The 15,788-nt window shown below is 40.0% G+C and overlaps 1 protein-coding gene across 1 annotated transcript in view; it reads left to right on the forward strand.

Annotated features, from left to right (window-relative positions):
• The window catches only part of LOC119728312 (mitogen-activated protein kinase kinase kinase 1-like), a 28,938-nt gene extending 18,584 nt beyond the window's left edge, over nucleotides 1-10,354 (forward strand). Inside the window, 11 exon segments of the mRNA XM_038200501.1 lie at nucleotides 573-778; nucleotides 1,465-1,680; nucleotides 2,484-2,605; nucleotides 3,520-3,611; nucleotides 4,077-5,131; nucleotides 6,031-6,168; nucleotides 6,807-6,969; nucleotides 7,542-7,673; nucleotides 8,359-8,501; nucleotides 9,312-9,443; nucleotides 10,096-10,354. Of these exon segments, the coding sequence (XP_038056429.1) occupies nucleotides 573-778; nucleotides 1,465-1,680; nucleotides 2,484-2,605; nucleotides 3,520-3,611; nucleotides 4,077-5,131; nucleotides 6,031-6,168; nucleotides 6,807-6,969; nucleotides 7,542-7,673; nucleotides 8,359-8,501; nucleotides 9,312-9,443; nucleotides 10,096-10,242 (2,546 nt within the window). The 3' untranslated portion in view covers nucleotides 10,243-10,354.
• The last annotated feature ends 5,434 nt before the right edge of the window (nucleotides 10,355-15,788 follow it).

The raw sequence follows: 15,788 nt of genomic DNA on the forward strand, positions 1-15,788 counted from the left end.
TTTATACTGCAAAATGATTAGATGGTCTGTGTTTGTCTTAATCTAGTAACATTAGTTTTACTGCGGTTAGAATAAGGCACAGTGTTTTGTTTGTATGTTGGTATACAACTGCCCATTAGACTTGAGCGATTCTGACATTTCTGGAATTGATTTTTGTTCCGTCGCGGAGTCAAATCAATTTTTGGGAATGGACTCCAAATTAGTTTCTGGAACACAGCAAATAAATGACTGTATTGAGCTACATGTCATCCTTCTCGAAACTATGATCATTTACTACACGCATGCGAGATTTGTTATGAAGTGTCTTGAATCAGATATTTCATGGCGTCAGTTAAAATACTGTAGAACTTCACTGTTACAAACAGAGGTCCACAAAAGATTGTTCAGTATAATGTTCGTTCGTTATAGCAATACAATTGACTGTCCATTTTCTGTACATTTGTATATAAATTTGAGAGCCTTAGGGTATGTTCTTTATAAGCATAATTCATCTTCCAATGCTAAACATTATGTACCCGTTCAATTCTGTTACAACGCTTGAATATAATATGCCCTTCTATTTTCAAAAACAGGGGCGGCAGAATGCGAGAGGCAGAACGATCCCCTCAACTGTCCCCTGTGCCGCACCAAGTGGGACACACCCCCCGAGGATGGCAGTGACGCACCCCCAAACACACGGAAGCCGTCCCCAGCCCAGTCCCCAAGGCTGATGCGAAGGGCCAGCCGGCAGAATTCGGAGGCCGGGGAGTTGCCCCAAGAAACACAGTCCTGGATTGAGGTGATTGATATACTAACGTTTCTGAAATCAGTTATTATTTAACCTAAATTTTAAAAAATGGTAGAATTCGATAGCATACATTTGCCTCAAGAACTAGTTTGTCAACTTCTTATACCTGTAATATCGACCATCTACCCTTAAACCATGTTATATATGTGTTAATGTACCTTTTACATCTTCACCATGCATCAGTTTTCTGGGTAAACGACTGCGATCTTTTCATGTAGCTAGGGTAGAGTTCGCGCTTGCGCACTACCCCCGTGCAATAGTTCCAGGGTTGCTTAAAAAAGCGCACACGTAGTAGACTATAGACCATTATCATGATGCAGCCATCTTGACTTTTCCCATTCAAATAAACATAACCAAAGCGAGGCTAAAAGGAAAAAATAGTCTGGTTCCTTTTTGCACTAAAGCGTTATCATTCAGTACTGCTATTAGATACAGGGAACATGACTGAAATGGCGGTAGCATGATAAAAGTCTATCGCACTGGTAACTTATATTTTATTGGGGTACACCGTATCAGCAAGATTGAAAAGATGTCACAAAAAAATAGTGTGCATCATTGAACCTACATGCTCATAACTTGCTCCCTCATAGACAAAAACAGACACGGAATATGCAGGAAACAAAAATGTGAAACTTAGGATTAACATAGCCGTCGCAAAATCTTTTTGTCCAAACCAGGTGTTTTCAGAGGACCTGATTCGTCCGTTGTTTTCGAGGGAGTGGTCGTTACGAGAGAGCGCTTTCCACCAATTGAGGCCCGCCATACGTGCCAAGATCCAGCCACACGAGGGCGCTGTTTACACACCAGAAGACGAAGCCGTCATCAGGACTTGTTGTAGGATCATAGCCCTAGGCTGCTCGGATCCGGTCTACAAAGTCTACGTGGCTGCTCTGGTAAGAAACCTATGAAAGCACAGTTTAAGAAAACTTGGGACAAATGTTATGAGGCTGTAAAGCTGAATAATGTTCTAAGCAAAGATAATAATTTCTCATGAAAATCAGATAGCTAGCCAAAATGTTATGTGATGCTTACTGTGTTTTTTTGCTGACGAATATTTCTGCCTAGCAACTCCATGGTATTGGGCCTTGCTGATGTATATGCCATTTCGAACCAAAATACTAAAACAAAATGAACAGTTGTCAAAATGAGCCAGCACATTTCAATGCTTCTGGAATTTTGTAGGAAATTTTTGTGAAGTGACAAATATTTTGACTTTCTCCCACAACATGAGTCGTCAAAGGCATGTTAGGGACGTAACTGCCTAGACACAAACCTACCAATTCAACGTTTTTGAATCGGAAGCGCTAGCAATGGAATTAAGTTTTGAGGAAATAAATGGCATGGGTGTCCCCTTTTTCCTCAAAATGTAAAGTATGCACTGAGGTGAAACTTCCTTAGAATAGTTGTTATGCATCTTTAATACCAAAGATTTAAGCAGTTTTGGCTGCTTCAAATGAAAAAAAAAAAAGAACAAAAAGCAAATGATACTATGCACTTTAAATACATGTTGGACTATTCCACAATGGTAAAAAAAATGTGGGCTACATGTTCATAAACAAGGGTTAGAGTGAATAATTCAGTTGGCAAATCCTATCTCTATTTTCTTAAATACAAGCCATTGATTTGTCCCATAAACTGAGTACCAGAGCGAAAGACATTTTATGACTGAATGCATCATTTATTTGTTGTACTACAGAAAGGGCTGCGCACCATGCTGTCGTGTATTCAGTGTTTCAACGAGGCGGACCGCCATCGGCTGAGAGAGGAACTCAGACATGTCGTAGAGCCCATCCTCTTCAAATGTGCTGACGGCAACAGGTAAAACAAATGCAGGGTGTATTACAAAAAACCAATGGGTTAGTATGATAAAGTAGTAAACGCACCATGCTCTTTAAAAAATGGTTATTAGTTTTCAAGTTATATCTCACTTCGATCACTGAATGACTGAGCACCATGATTTCAGAAGTAAAACAAAAACCTTTGTTTGCCAAGTTTGGCAGGTTTAGCAGAGATATGAGATTTCCACCACAGTGGAATATGTCTAAAAGGGGAAGAAAGACATGTTGAAGGTGTTGGTGGATAAAATGGTAAAATTGAGACAATGTTTCATGAAGAAATGAATAATTCCAAAGATGAGTTTTTTCACACATGAAATGAACTATGCAGTGCTAGAATGCATTCTAAACCTCACACATTTCACAGCGAGTACACAATCCTCCTGACTGAATTCGCTGAACTTTTCTAAAGAAGCTTTTAGTCATCAATGTCTGCATGGTTTCAAAGTAAAATATTTATGGGAAAAAGTCGATAATCCATCCTTAAAAATGCATCCGTACTAAAATCAAAAAGATGACCTCCAACCCACTCACACAAGTGTGTATTTGCCTGCAATTGGGGACCCCCTATTGTTCCTCTTTGTTTGTACTACTAACTTTTTGGGAAGACCTCCCATATGTTTTGTACACATCGCCAAATTGGAGACCTCTCGGGAATTGGAGACCCTATTGTCCTCTATTGTCAACGTCCCCTATTGAATGCAGAAACAAACTCACCATTTTTTTTACCCCAGATATACTGTTTATGCACCCTAATGACCTTTAGTAGTGTGTTGATGTCCAGACATACTTGTCATTACATCGCCTCAGTGATTCTGTCAACTTGTCAAAAGCTGACAAGTTAAACCTAATGATATCTATAGTCTCTAATTCTGGGTTTGACATCATTGCTAACAGGCGTACCAGTCAACTGTCCATCTCTGCTTTGATTGAGCTTAGCAAGGGTCAAGCAGGGGAGCTTGCGGTTGGACGAGAAGTCTCATCCTCTGGTAAGTACTAGCTGACCACGGAGTTTACTACTGCCATAATGTCAGTCATGCATTGGCAGGCAAAGTAGTTTTATTGGAAGGGGACTCCAGGGGTTTCAAATCCAAGAAATCTCACCCCAACCTCCTCCCTTTTGAGATATGCAGACACTTCTTGAAAATTTATCCAGCTTGGCAAATTCTTCTCTTAATTTCCAGACAAATTTAAAGCAGTGCCTGACTATTATCGCTGAATCAATTCTTCATATTTAAATAAGATTTGAGGTTTTGCATAGTTGAGAGAATAAGTGAGAAGTCTTGAATGTAAACCACTTGTGTGATTGTCTCTAAAAATTGAAGTCATACTGAAAAAAACCCTTTGTCTAAATGAGAGAAGTCTTACATTAAAATTTCTTAAAAGGGGTGTGGATACTAATTTTGTGCAGATTTGGGGTTTTCAACAAAAATTTGCATTCCCATCCTGTCCAGATTTTGTTGGTCTTGGTGCTGTGGAGTATGTGGAGGAGTGCATCTTTGACTCGTCTCTGTCCTTTGAGCCGGCCTGGCAGCCCCACCTCGGTCGCCTGTGCGTCCTGGAGAAACTCATGAAGGAGTTCCCCGAGGAGTACGTCCCTAGCGAGGAGGATGGCTCGCTGCAGGCCGCCAACTGCGACCACTTGATGCGGGTGCTTCGGTTCGCCTTGCAGGCGGCCCGGAACAGCCACAGCCGCATCTGCAAACTGGGAAAGAGGGTTTTCGTAAACATCGCCCGCAACACGGTCCACATGCCCGTCATGTACGAGAAGGTGTGCGACTCGTTGCTGGAGCTGGAAGCAGACCTCCAGCACGGCTTACGGCGACGCCTGACCAACATCCTGGACGACTTTGAGGCGTCGAGGACCGTTGCTGAGCGATTACAGGAAACCGATCTGCACATATACGGTAGAGTAGTTCAGGACAGCGAAGTGAGCTCCGTGCATGATGAGGACGAGCTTCTTCACTTTGCAGGAGAGCAGGACGTTAAGACACCTGAGAGGAAACTTAGCGACAACAAAGATCCCAAATCCCTTGCAGTTGTTTCGGAAGGTATCCTTACCCCACCTCCGACCCCACCGTCGCATAACTCTTCGCAAGCTAAAAGGCCAACGTCCAAAATCCCGCAGTTGAAGCAAGACAGGTATGCCTCCAACAGACCACACCTTGCCTTCAAGGGGGACAACAAGCCCAGTTTAAGCGATTTCTCACCCATCCAGAGAGAAGCTGGTGCTTCAAAAACCGAAGACCTCTCGGACCTGTCCCTGTCCATTTCTCCGTGTTCGCCCACCGACCGTGCCATCACGTTCAAGAATGAGATCGCCACGGCCAGCACGCTGTCCCCGAAACACGTGCCCGGCGGCCTGAGCTGCAAGGAGCAGATTGAGATGGAGGAGGCGGAGGCCATCGTGGTTGCCATGGAGACATCCATTACCCAGAATCCTCTCCCCGTCGTGCCAGGGTTGTCTCCTGGGAAGGACCAAGATGTGATTGTTCATATACAGAGTGAGGTAGGTGTTTGTTCTCGGCACAATAGGTCTCTCTCAAGCACAATAGGTCTCTCTTACGCAATCAAGCACACATTACGCAGTGTTGAAAATGTTCCAAGCACGTGTGCTTGTTGCTCGAATGTGTTCGAAATACGACATAGCTGATGCGCGTTATGCACGTTGACGCTCAAAATGCAGATGTATATGGCTGGTCTGTAGGAAATGACGTCATTTGAGAGAGACCTACAGCCCTGCATACTGTTAGCAAAAAGTTATCCTCTAACTAGAGCAGAAACCTCCACACTAAAAGTTAGTGTACTTTGGCTGTGTGTGCATGTAGGATTAAAGTGTTGTAATTGAGTCCATCACATGTTTATCACATGTCCATCACGTGTCAGCCACTCTGTCCATCACATGTTCATCACATGTTCATCACATGTTCATCACATGTCAGCCACTCTGTCAATCACATGTCCATCACATGTCAGCCACTCTGTCCATCCAATGTCAGCCACTCCATTTTTCCGGTCAGGGAAAACTTGTGGAATTTGGGGGAAAAAACCCAAATTAGGGAAAACTCATGGGACTTTACAGTGACCCAGAAGGGAAAGCTTTTTCACCAGTTTGGCGTGTGTGCGTCCTGTGCCATGTGTCCAAGTTGTGTTCATTGACTGACTGGCTATGGTGGAGTTTTAGTGTTTATGCAACGTGAACATTATACACACCTCTCCAGACTGCCTGTGCTACATGTATGACTTCCCTGCGACGTTGTAAAAGTGGAGATATTTTTCATGGAATTTTGGAACTTTCTCGGGGCAATAGTAGGGAAAACACAGGGATTTTGTTTTCATAAAGTGCTGGTAGTCTTTTGATAAAATGCAACAGTGCCTGTGATATATTTACACTCTGTTTAATTACAGGATGGGGAAACACCCAGAGAAAAGTGCTACGTGGAGAAGGAACATTGGGTGAAGGGCGTCTTGCTCGGGACCGGGGCCTTCTCCAGTTGCTACCAATCCAGAGATATCAGGACAGGAACCCTGATGGCTGTCAAGCAGGTAGGTTGAAAAGGGAAGGGACAGAAAAAGTGTGCACAAGTTTCATCCATTCTGGTCAGTATTTCAGTTGAGACTTTTTTGGGAACCTCACTCAAAATTTGCTTCTTTAATGAGAAATCAGATTAAAAAAAACACCACTTATAAACTTTCAAATATGAAACTGCGAAAATATAATGAAATTGATTGTCAGTAAATAACAGAGATGAAACTTTTCCGATTTCAATCAGAATTCCAAGTTTTTCAAATTTATTTCCAAAATTCTGATTATTCTGACAATCTTTGCCCCTCAAAGTTTGATTTTTTGAATTAAGTTTCAACGAATCTGATGAAAGTGGCACAGCGATATCTGTATTGGGAGCGCAATTTTAATCTGTTCTGCCAGTAGTCAGTGCCCAGATTATACGGTAGGCACACATAAGTAAACCCGGATTGGAGTAGTTTACGGCTGAAAATGAGTTAGCATTAACCTATAGCATGGGTACAGACTACTTTAAGGCTGTTTCACGTTGAGTTTGACTGCAGTAAAACCCAAAATGTTGCCTTATTTTTTGGAGGTTTGAGATTTAGTTTTACAAAATGTAATGCATAAAAATCACGATGATGAGCTTAAACATCCTAATTTTTTTCTTCCTGTGAAGGTTTCGTTCATTCGAAACACAAAATGCGAACAGGACAAAGTTGTGCAGTCTTTGATGCGGGAAATCAACCTGATGAAGGAGTTGGATCATCCAAACCTGGTCAGACTGCTGGGTGCGACCAGACACAACGGGCACTTCAACGTCTTTGTCGAATGGATGGCCGGTAAGTAGAAATTAAAACCACAAAACTGGAAACCGTGGTCTAATTAGTAGGATGTCCGACCTATGTGCAATGATGACTGAGTTCAAACCCTGACGGGGAAAACTGGTGCTTGTGTTCATGGGCAAGACACTTTACTACAACTGCCTTTCTTAACCTAGAATTGTAAATGGGTACCTTTGAGGGAAGTGAGCTTCCCTGATGATCGTCACATATTCTTGTCTTTATCCGGGCCTTTAAATTTTCTTTTGGGTTTGATTTTTTTTGGTGGCATATTTGGACAGTTTTGCCAATTTTAAGTATGTTTTGGAAAAATGTGGTTTACTGCCAAAAAATTGAGGTTGATATTTACTATTTTGGTGTTTCATGGAGAGTTTTTCTTTGGAATTCTTATTTCAGCTTTTGCTGTTGAGACAAGATGTTTGGGAAAATTTGGCTTATAATTTATAAAATTGCTGCTTCAACGATAATTTGGTGTTCTAATTTCTGGGAACTTCCATTTTTTTACCTGCTTGACACGCAGTGCATGCCCCACCCTCTATATCTCTGTATCTGTCTTCTCTCCCTACCCCCAGGTGGTTCTATTTCCTCGGTTCTGTCAGCTTACGGTGCTTTTGAGGAGCCAGTGGTTCTAAAGTACACACGGCAGTTGTTGACTGGGGTTGCCTTTCTGCACAGCAAGCATGTCATACACAGGGACCTCAAAGGTATTTGCCCAATTATTGAATATGTTATGCCCCAACTATACAATCGGTCCCAACTGAAGTTGAGATCATCCCAACTAAGTCACATTGTATTGTTTTTACTTCCATCACAACTAAATAGGGTGGTGCAAAAAGAAGGAAACCCACTTTTGATAGAAATTTTCACCTACTTGTTGAGCACATTTCAACAATTTAATTTAATGGTATTAAAATATTGATCTCTAAACATAAGTGATGAAAAAATGATTGGAAATGCATATTTTGTCTCCGTGATTTCAAGTGCCAAACCTGTTTGTCCACGGACGACTTTATTTGAAGACTTAATTTGAAGACAAAAAACACTACATTAGACTTACATGTGGACAACAGTGATTTTGGTGACTTGTATTCAAATTAGCATAATATCACTATTCTTGCGATTTTTTTAAAGATTTGTTCACCATGTATGGTTGAAGAACTATACTTTACTACATTATAAAAAGAACCAGTTCAAATAAGTTAAGTAAGTAGGTTAAAATTCCTGTCAAAAGTGGGTTTCCTTCTTTTTGCACCACCCTGTACTGGACTAGCATTCACGGCAGAATTCACAAAAAAACATTGTTTCATCCATGTTGCAAATATAAGTTTTTTGTTATAAATACAGCAGTTGCAACAACATTCATCGCAATTGTCTTTTTTTTGTTGACAGGTGCTAATCTTCTGCTGGACAGCACCGGCCAGCACCTGCGCATCGCCGATTTTGGCACGGCGGCTCAGATGGCCTCAAAGGTCACGGCGGAAGGCGAGTTCAAAGGTCAACTCATCGGCACCATAGCCTTCATGTCACCAGAGGTGAGAGATCATGAAAAAAAATCTGCAGTGGCTTTGTTAAATGATTTACCCACATTTCTAAAGCAGCCCGTTGTCTTCTCTGGATTTTCAATTTTTTTTTTTACAAATAGCACTAGATTTCTAAAAACTGCCACTGACAGTGATATTCAGACTCAATCGTATAATGCCATAGGCTAAAAATTATTTCCATTCAAAACAAAATGATGCTGTGAATAAGAGTGAATGTTTCCATGCTAAGTTTTTTGAGGATGTTTTGGAAGTAAGTATTTTTGTTCTCTTGCAAAGCAGTAAAGGAAAGTCTGTTAAGAGCCAATATGGCCCCATCAGGCTGGGGTTTATCTCCAGTTTCCTAGGCATGAAACAAGTGAGAATATTTCTATTCCCCTTGGATGGGATGCCAGTCCATCGCAGGTTGCTCCCCAGCTAATGCCGGTACCCATTTATACTCCTGGGTGGAGAGAGGCAAGTGGAGATAAAGTGGCTTGCCCAGGGACACAACATATGGCCAGCACCTGGATTCGAACCCTGACCCTCTGATCATGAGTCACAACTCTAACCACTAGGCCACACTCCCCCACTTTGTTCTCTTATAAAGTTTTGAAACTTCGCAGTATATTTCTTGCCCAAAAGTATGAAATTTCTGTTAAATTTCAAATCATTCCATCTTGAGTTGGTAAGGTAAATATCTTTGGGTCAGTTTTTGGAAGGTTGTGGTGAGAGACTGGTTGACTCTTGTTAATCTTTGGCTGTGTACATGAGAAGGACCTTTCTTAAAAGACTAAAAGCACTTTTGATTGATTTTGATCAAAGGTTTTGCGGGGAGAGCCGTACGGTCGAACATGCGATGTTTGGAGCATCGGTTGCTGTATGGTAGAGATGGCGACAGCTCATCCGCCATGGAACGCCTCGGCCATCTCCAACCACCTACAACTCATCTTTAAGGTAAGGCCTGGCTTCATTTTTATGGCTCTGCTCACCATAAGGGGAACTCCCCACTTACTGTAGGAGAAAATACCGTGCTTATGGTTAGCAAGTTTCAGGGATTAGCGATGAATTTTGGCTTACATACGCCAGTAAGTAAGGATTCAGTACTTACTAACTTAGCGCAGAATTTTTATTGGTAATGCTGTAAGCACAGAACGGTGATTGTAAGCTTCGAAATCTTGTGCTGAGCAGTGCCATAAAAATTGAGCTATAAATTTGGAATACATCCTTTGTAATTCTGTGCCTTTGCTTTATAATTGTTTTTTTTTTTTAAAGTTTTTTCAGATGTAGTGTCATTGTCCAGCAGATTTGCAAAACATTAAGTCCGAAGCATGGAGTAAAACAGTGAATTCTCTACTAGAGAAACAAGTGAATACTGTTTCTCCTAAACCCTTCATATTTTCATGTCCACTCAAAATTTTTAAAAACATCTGTAAATCTCTTTAACCATTTAACCATTTTTTTTTTTTAACTAGTCTAAACTTTTTTACCCCCAAAAAGTTTGTTGTTGCTCCGATTCTTTTCTGTGTATGAGTATTTAGCACTGTTAACGCTAACCATATTGTGTTGTGAATGAATATTTTCATTTTTGTTTTCATCTTTTCTTCAGATTGCTAGCGCAGAAGGACCGCCGCCCATTCCGGACGAAATGTCCACAGCAACCAGGGATCTGATGCTGCGATGCTTTGAGCACAAAGCAGCAAACAGGGAAAGCGCCGCCGATCTACTGAAGCACGCCGTCTTTACCAGGTTATGAAAAATTGGGTGGATTTCAGGCTAGCGGCTAGCAGGCTATAGGACGGACGCCGCAGAATGCAGCTGTCAACCTAAGGCAGTTAAATTGCAGTATTAAAATGGGTTACTTTCGGTGCTTGTTCTTTTTGAAAAATATCACCAACACTTTGGACTATGGGCTCCGTGCACCGACGAAAGAGGGCGCCCTTTTACCTAGCAACGACGTCCCATGGGCGGGACATTTCGCTGGTTGACGCGCACCGATCGTTGTGTGTGACGCACGTACACCAGGGGATTTGTCACGCAGTGGCCGCGCTTCGCGGCAAATGAATTGCAGTCAGGCAAGATGGCGTCGGTCGGTCGCCCCCAACTGTACTCTCTGTGCCGGTGAGGGGGTACTTGTGAACGGAGCGGATAAGTATTGAAACGGTGCTTTTACCTCACCTAACCTAAAGGATAAACTTTTGGAAATGTTTACCAAGGAAATGTCTTCTACAGTCACTACCAAAACTTGTTTTGTATTCACTGTGTATTCAAGAATTTCAAGAGGATTTGGGCAGGGTATGACAGAATTGAATGTAAAGTTAAATTTACTTTGTAATATTCCTTTCTTGAGTCCTGCCCATAGGGGTTGTGAGCTTTTGCCATGAAGGAAAGTGATTTGTTTGAAGTCAAACATGAGGTTATATTTAAATATTCTATTTGTCCCCTTGGGGTCACTGCCCAATTTGGAATTGTAAGGTGATACTTTGTGGCCAGCTACTTACTATTAAGTGATAAATTCAAGCATGAGGTTATATTTAAATATTTTATTTGTCCCCTTGGGGTCACTGCCCAATTTGGAATTGTAAGGTGATACTTTGTGGCCAGCTACTTCCTATTAAGAAGTAAATTCAAATATAAGGTTATATTTTAATATAGGTTTTCCCGGCTATTTTAAAACGTTTATCATTCGAATTCATCGTTCCTAATACTCAAATTCGTCCATCAACACCGTTTTAGGGCACTTCCCATGTTTAATTTCGGTTTTTTTGTCAGACACTTTCAAATTCAGTTCAAGCAAATTCATACAATGAGCACACGATTTCGTCTCGTCTATGCCGAACCTTGTTATTCAGAAATCAAATTCGTCTAATTGATTTACAAATTATATAAAACAAATTCAATCTCTGAATGCTGCCATTCGGCAACAGCTTAGACGAATTTGATCTATAATGACGAATATTCTCGACTCGGTGACGAAAGAGGGTTACCAAACTTTAAAATTGAATGGTAAATGACTACATTATTTTTGTTAAAAGCGTGTGAAATTTTTCTCGATCGCAATTGAATGTTAGAGTTGGTGAATTAAATCGAGAATTTTTAAAATAGCCGGGAAAACCTTTATTTTATTTGTCCCCTAAGGGGTCATTAACCAATTGGAGTTGTAAGGTGATACTTTGTGGCCAGTTACTTCCTTTTAAGTTGTAAAATGTTTCTTTTTGAAGCTGGAGACGTCAGTATTGAGCAATACTTTTTTTTATTCAGCCATGTTTTTTACCATGATATAATCTGTCCATTTTTAACTTTTACTGCCAAAACCCAAAACATTTTTACAACTTGTTCTCTTGAAATCTTTTACGAAGGCATCTTCTTAAATCCCAGTATTCTCAGAATTCTTGTGACTGGCAGTTTTTGATAGAAACATATTTGTCGCTAAGATTTTACTGAAAACTAAACGTGATATGCAAACTTTCCTGCCTTTTTTTAAAACTCAGAAATATGTGTGTGTTGCATATCCGTCCACATTTCATTGAAACAATTTCTTTTTTAAAGTAAGCAATTTTTCAGATGCTGTGAATATTTTGTACAAAACCTTTTATGTATAAACATGTCAAGGTGAACTTTATACACTTGCCAGTTTTGAACTTTTAGACGTTCAGTTTGGAAAGTGCCTTAATAGAGCGTGCAAGTTTCGCCAGGATGTTTATGTTACATGTGAACATCTTGGTACAAAACACTAACTAGTCTATATACTAACAGACTACTGTCGTAGAATTACCAACTTGTTATCTGCGTTTTTTAATTTTTAAAGGGAATATACAACATTTGCTTTTGCTGTAATTTTCAGAAATGGATTGATTTTGGGGTTAGTATTTGATAGAAAATATTGTCACTCTGACTTGTTTGAAGTTTTGTGTTCGTAGATGCTGGAAAAACAATCATGTTCTTGTAGTCTGGTTACGTGACCCTACTTAAGATGAAACGGAGCAATGTATGGATGTCAGGGAATTATAAGGTCAGGGAACCAGTCCAGCTGGCTTGTACCCGTTCATAGATGTGTAATAGATTGCAAACAAAATGTGGAGTAACTTAATATGTTAAATTGGGGGAAGTATTTGGTAAAAGCCAGTTTTGGAAATTAATACAAAAACTTCATACCACTTTTGTTGAAAATATCAGCACAGCAGGTGCCATGATTTTACAGGATGTTTAAGATATCCAGTAAGTTTAATATTTTGGTAGCTTTTTTTTATGTCTGCAAATGTTGTATATTCCCTTTAAGTTGGGGTGAAAATTTTTCTTCTGAAGATAGTCGTTACTTTGCAATGTTTTTTCAATATGTTGTAAATGGCAGTTTCTGTTCTTTCACAGAAACCAAATTATTTCCCTTGACTGGATAAGCTTAGTCAGGTCACAAAATGAAATGCAAAAAAAACATGTGGTAGATCCTATACATGGTGCCCAGATGTACTGTATTCTCGTAAAATCTTGCGGGTTTTTGAGGTCAATTTGCACACTCTATTACTTAAGAATTTGCAAGTTTTTAGAAGGACCGTTTGTGTGTGAATAAGTAAAAGACTTTTTTGAACGAAGGGAGTTTTATTTGAAAGGAACCAAGTTCGGTGTGTGAGTGAAAATAACAGTTTTGTTAAGATATACATGAAGAAGGACCAAGCTTTTATTAACTGAAAAGTATTGAAGTATTTTTATATGGAAGAAGAGTTATGTTTTTGTACATTTGAAAATTTGACATGTTTTACATGTAAGTACATGTCGATGTGCAGCTAAGTGTTGAAGTGAGTTTTACAAAAAGACTTTTTATCTTTATCGTAAATTAGGATACTAAACCTGTCCACTGTTTTGTAAACCGCCAGCGAAGAACTTACACTACATGTATACATTTCTCAGGACATGGCGTTACTAAACCTAGGAAAGTGTTTTCACACCTTTTAAAAACCAGCTTTTTTGTACCAAACATGGTAAAATGAATATAATTTATCCCTTTTAGTTCCTTTGTAATTAAGGACAAAAATTTGAATAACTAGTTTCAAAAACTGTATATATGTATACTTTTCTCCCGTTGTATATATAACAGTGTACATACTGTGTTGTATTTTTGTAAATGCATGAATCTGTAAAATAATAAAATGAAAGTATTCAAGAAATCTCTGCCTCTGTTCCATCAGTTTTAAGTCTTATTTACTTCGTGGGCACCTAATAGTTGGTGCACACACATTTGATGTGGAGTCTCACAGAAAATAAATTTGAGATGAAATTGCTTATTTGTCACATTACCAAATATTTGAACCCTTCAATGAAAAATTGAAACCCTTCAATTGAAAAAATGAAGAACAAAAAAACTGTGTTACGTAGTCTGAAATTGGGATTAAAAACTCCCATATTCCAAATACAAGTTTGTGTATCTATATTTGTAATTTTTTTTTCAAAACTGCAGTTTTCTTCCAAAATTTGCTAGCAGTGAAAAAAATCCATGCAGTGCACAGATAAAAGGGCCTTAAGCTTTTTAAAGTTATCTGGGGTTTGCACAATGAAATATCGGGGGGGGGGGGGGGGGGGGGGGATGGGAGTTTAAAGCTGGGCCAGTCATGCTTGTTCCCTTGCCATATGGCAATATTCATATACACTGAACCTTGTTAGTGACTTCTGAGATTCAAAGCTGCTCGTTTATGAACCGCAAATAAAAACCATACAGATACTGTCATTTCAAATTTGCATATTTTGGTTGAAATCTATTTATTCATGATTTCAAGCACGCAAATTGTATCATTAAGTCCTTTTCACACTCCAAGGGAATGGGAACATAAAATGAATTTCACATTACAACATTACAAAATGCGACAATTGCTGGAGTGGAAATATATTCAACATGGCAACTTTCAAGTCGCAATTATTCGCTGTCATAAATTCACGTTCCTTTTCCCATTCATATCAAGTACGAGCTGGTACTTAATGTTAAGTAATTCTCCAGAGCTTATGACCAAACTTTCCATCAGAAGTTTTGTTTAGATCATTTGCCTAGTGGTTATAGGCTATCAGCTTTGGTCAAAAAAATTGGGCCATCACTGGTATCAAATGATCGAAAAGAGCAATGTTCATAGCGATTTTTGGCATGGTATACACATCTAGAATTGGAAAATGTGTGATAGCTTTGTAGTGTAAACGGTGGCAGTCTTTTGGGTATTATCACTTTTAATTTTTTGTTGTTGAAAATTTCAATATGCTTGAACCGGATTAATTATATGTGGTATCAAGCATGTTTTGGCTGCCATTTAAAAAAAAAAATAGCATCCAAAAAAGCTGCCACCGCTGCAATGCTATCCCATATTTTCCAACTACAGGGGTGCATACCTTGCCAAAAATCACAATGACCATTATTTCCCTCATTTGATACCGACCAAACCCCAGGCTGATGGCCAATTAGGGTTCGTGACTCATAATAATAATAATAATATTCGGCATTTTAAGAACGCTCTTATTAGTAAACTAAATCACAGCGCTTACAGTATTATTATTACCCCTGATCATTAGGCCAATTAAACATTCCAAATACCATTTCAGCTCCCTGGAGAGCATACAGCTCGATGCAGCCTGTTAGGCGCAAGCAAGTTAATTCAATCACATGAATAACCATCTCTGCCCTCACAGGTACCCATTTACTCCTGGGTGGAGAGAAGCAATGAGTGACAAAGTGCCTTGCCCAAGGGCACACGTACCATAACCCCAGGCCGGACTCGAACCCACAACCCACAGAATTACCAACAGACCACGAATTCAATGCCCTTAACCACGAGGCCACGGCACTCCGAGAATCATGGGTTCGAATCCAGCTGCTGGCAATATATTGTGTCCTTGGGCAAGCCACTAAACCCTCACTTGCCTCTCTCCACCCAGAAGTATAAATGGGTTCCGGCATTAGCCTGTGATGGACTGGCATCCTATCCAGGGGGAATAGAAATACTCTCATTTGTTTCATGCCACTCAAACCGGAGATAAACGCCGGCCTGATGGGCTGTATCGGCTCGTACGTGACAGGCTTTACACACACATCTTTGATGCGTGTTCAACAGGGATACGCATAGAGCAGACCTGTTGCGCATTCATTGTTAATGAATTAACAAAACAAAACACACCTCAAAGATGGCGGCCGAATGCAATCCATCTATACAAAATCGAGTGTGCTACCATGCAAAGCAACAGAGCCCATTCTCTATGTAGTTTGCAAAATTTACACAATTAAAGTTTTGCTTCCAAATATTACAGGCAGTAGTTTAATAATGTACCTTG

The sequence above is a fragment of the Patiria miniata genome, unplaced genomic scaffold (genome assembly GCF_015706575.1).
Source record: "Patiria miniata isolate m_02_andy unplaced genomic scaffold, ASM1570657v1 HiC_scaffold_20, whole genome shotgun sequence".
Lineage (NCBI taxonomy): Eukaryota > Metazoa > Echinodermata > Asteroidea > Valvatida > Asterinidae > Patiria > Patiria miniata.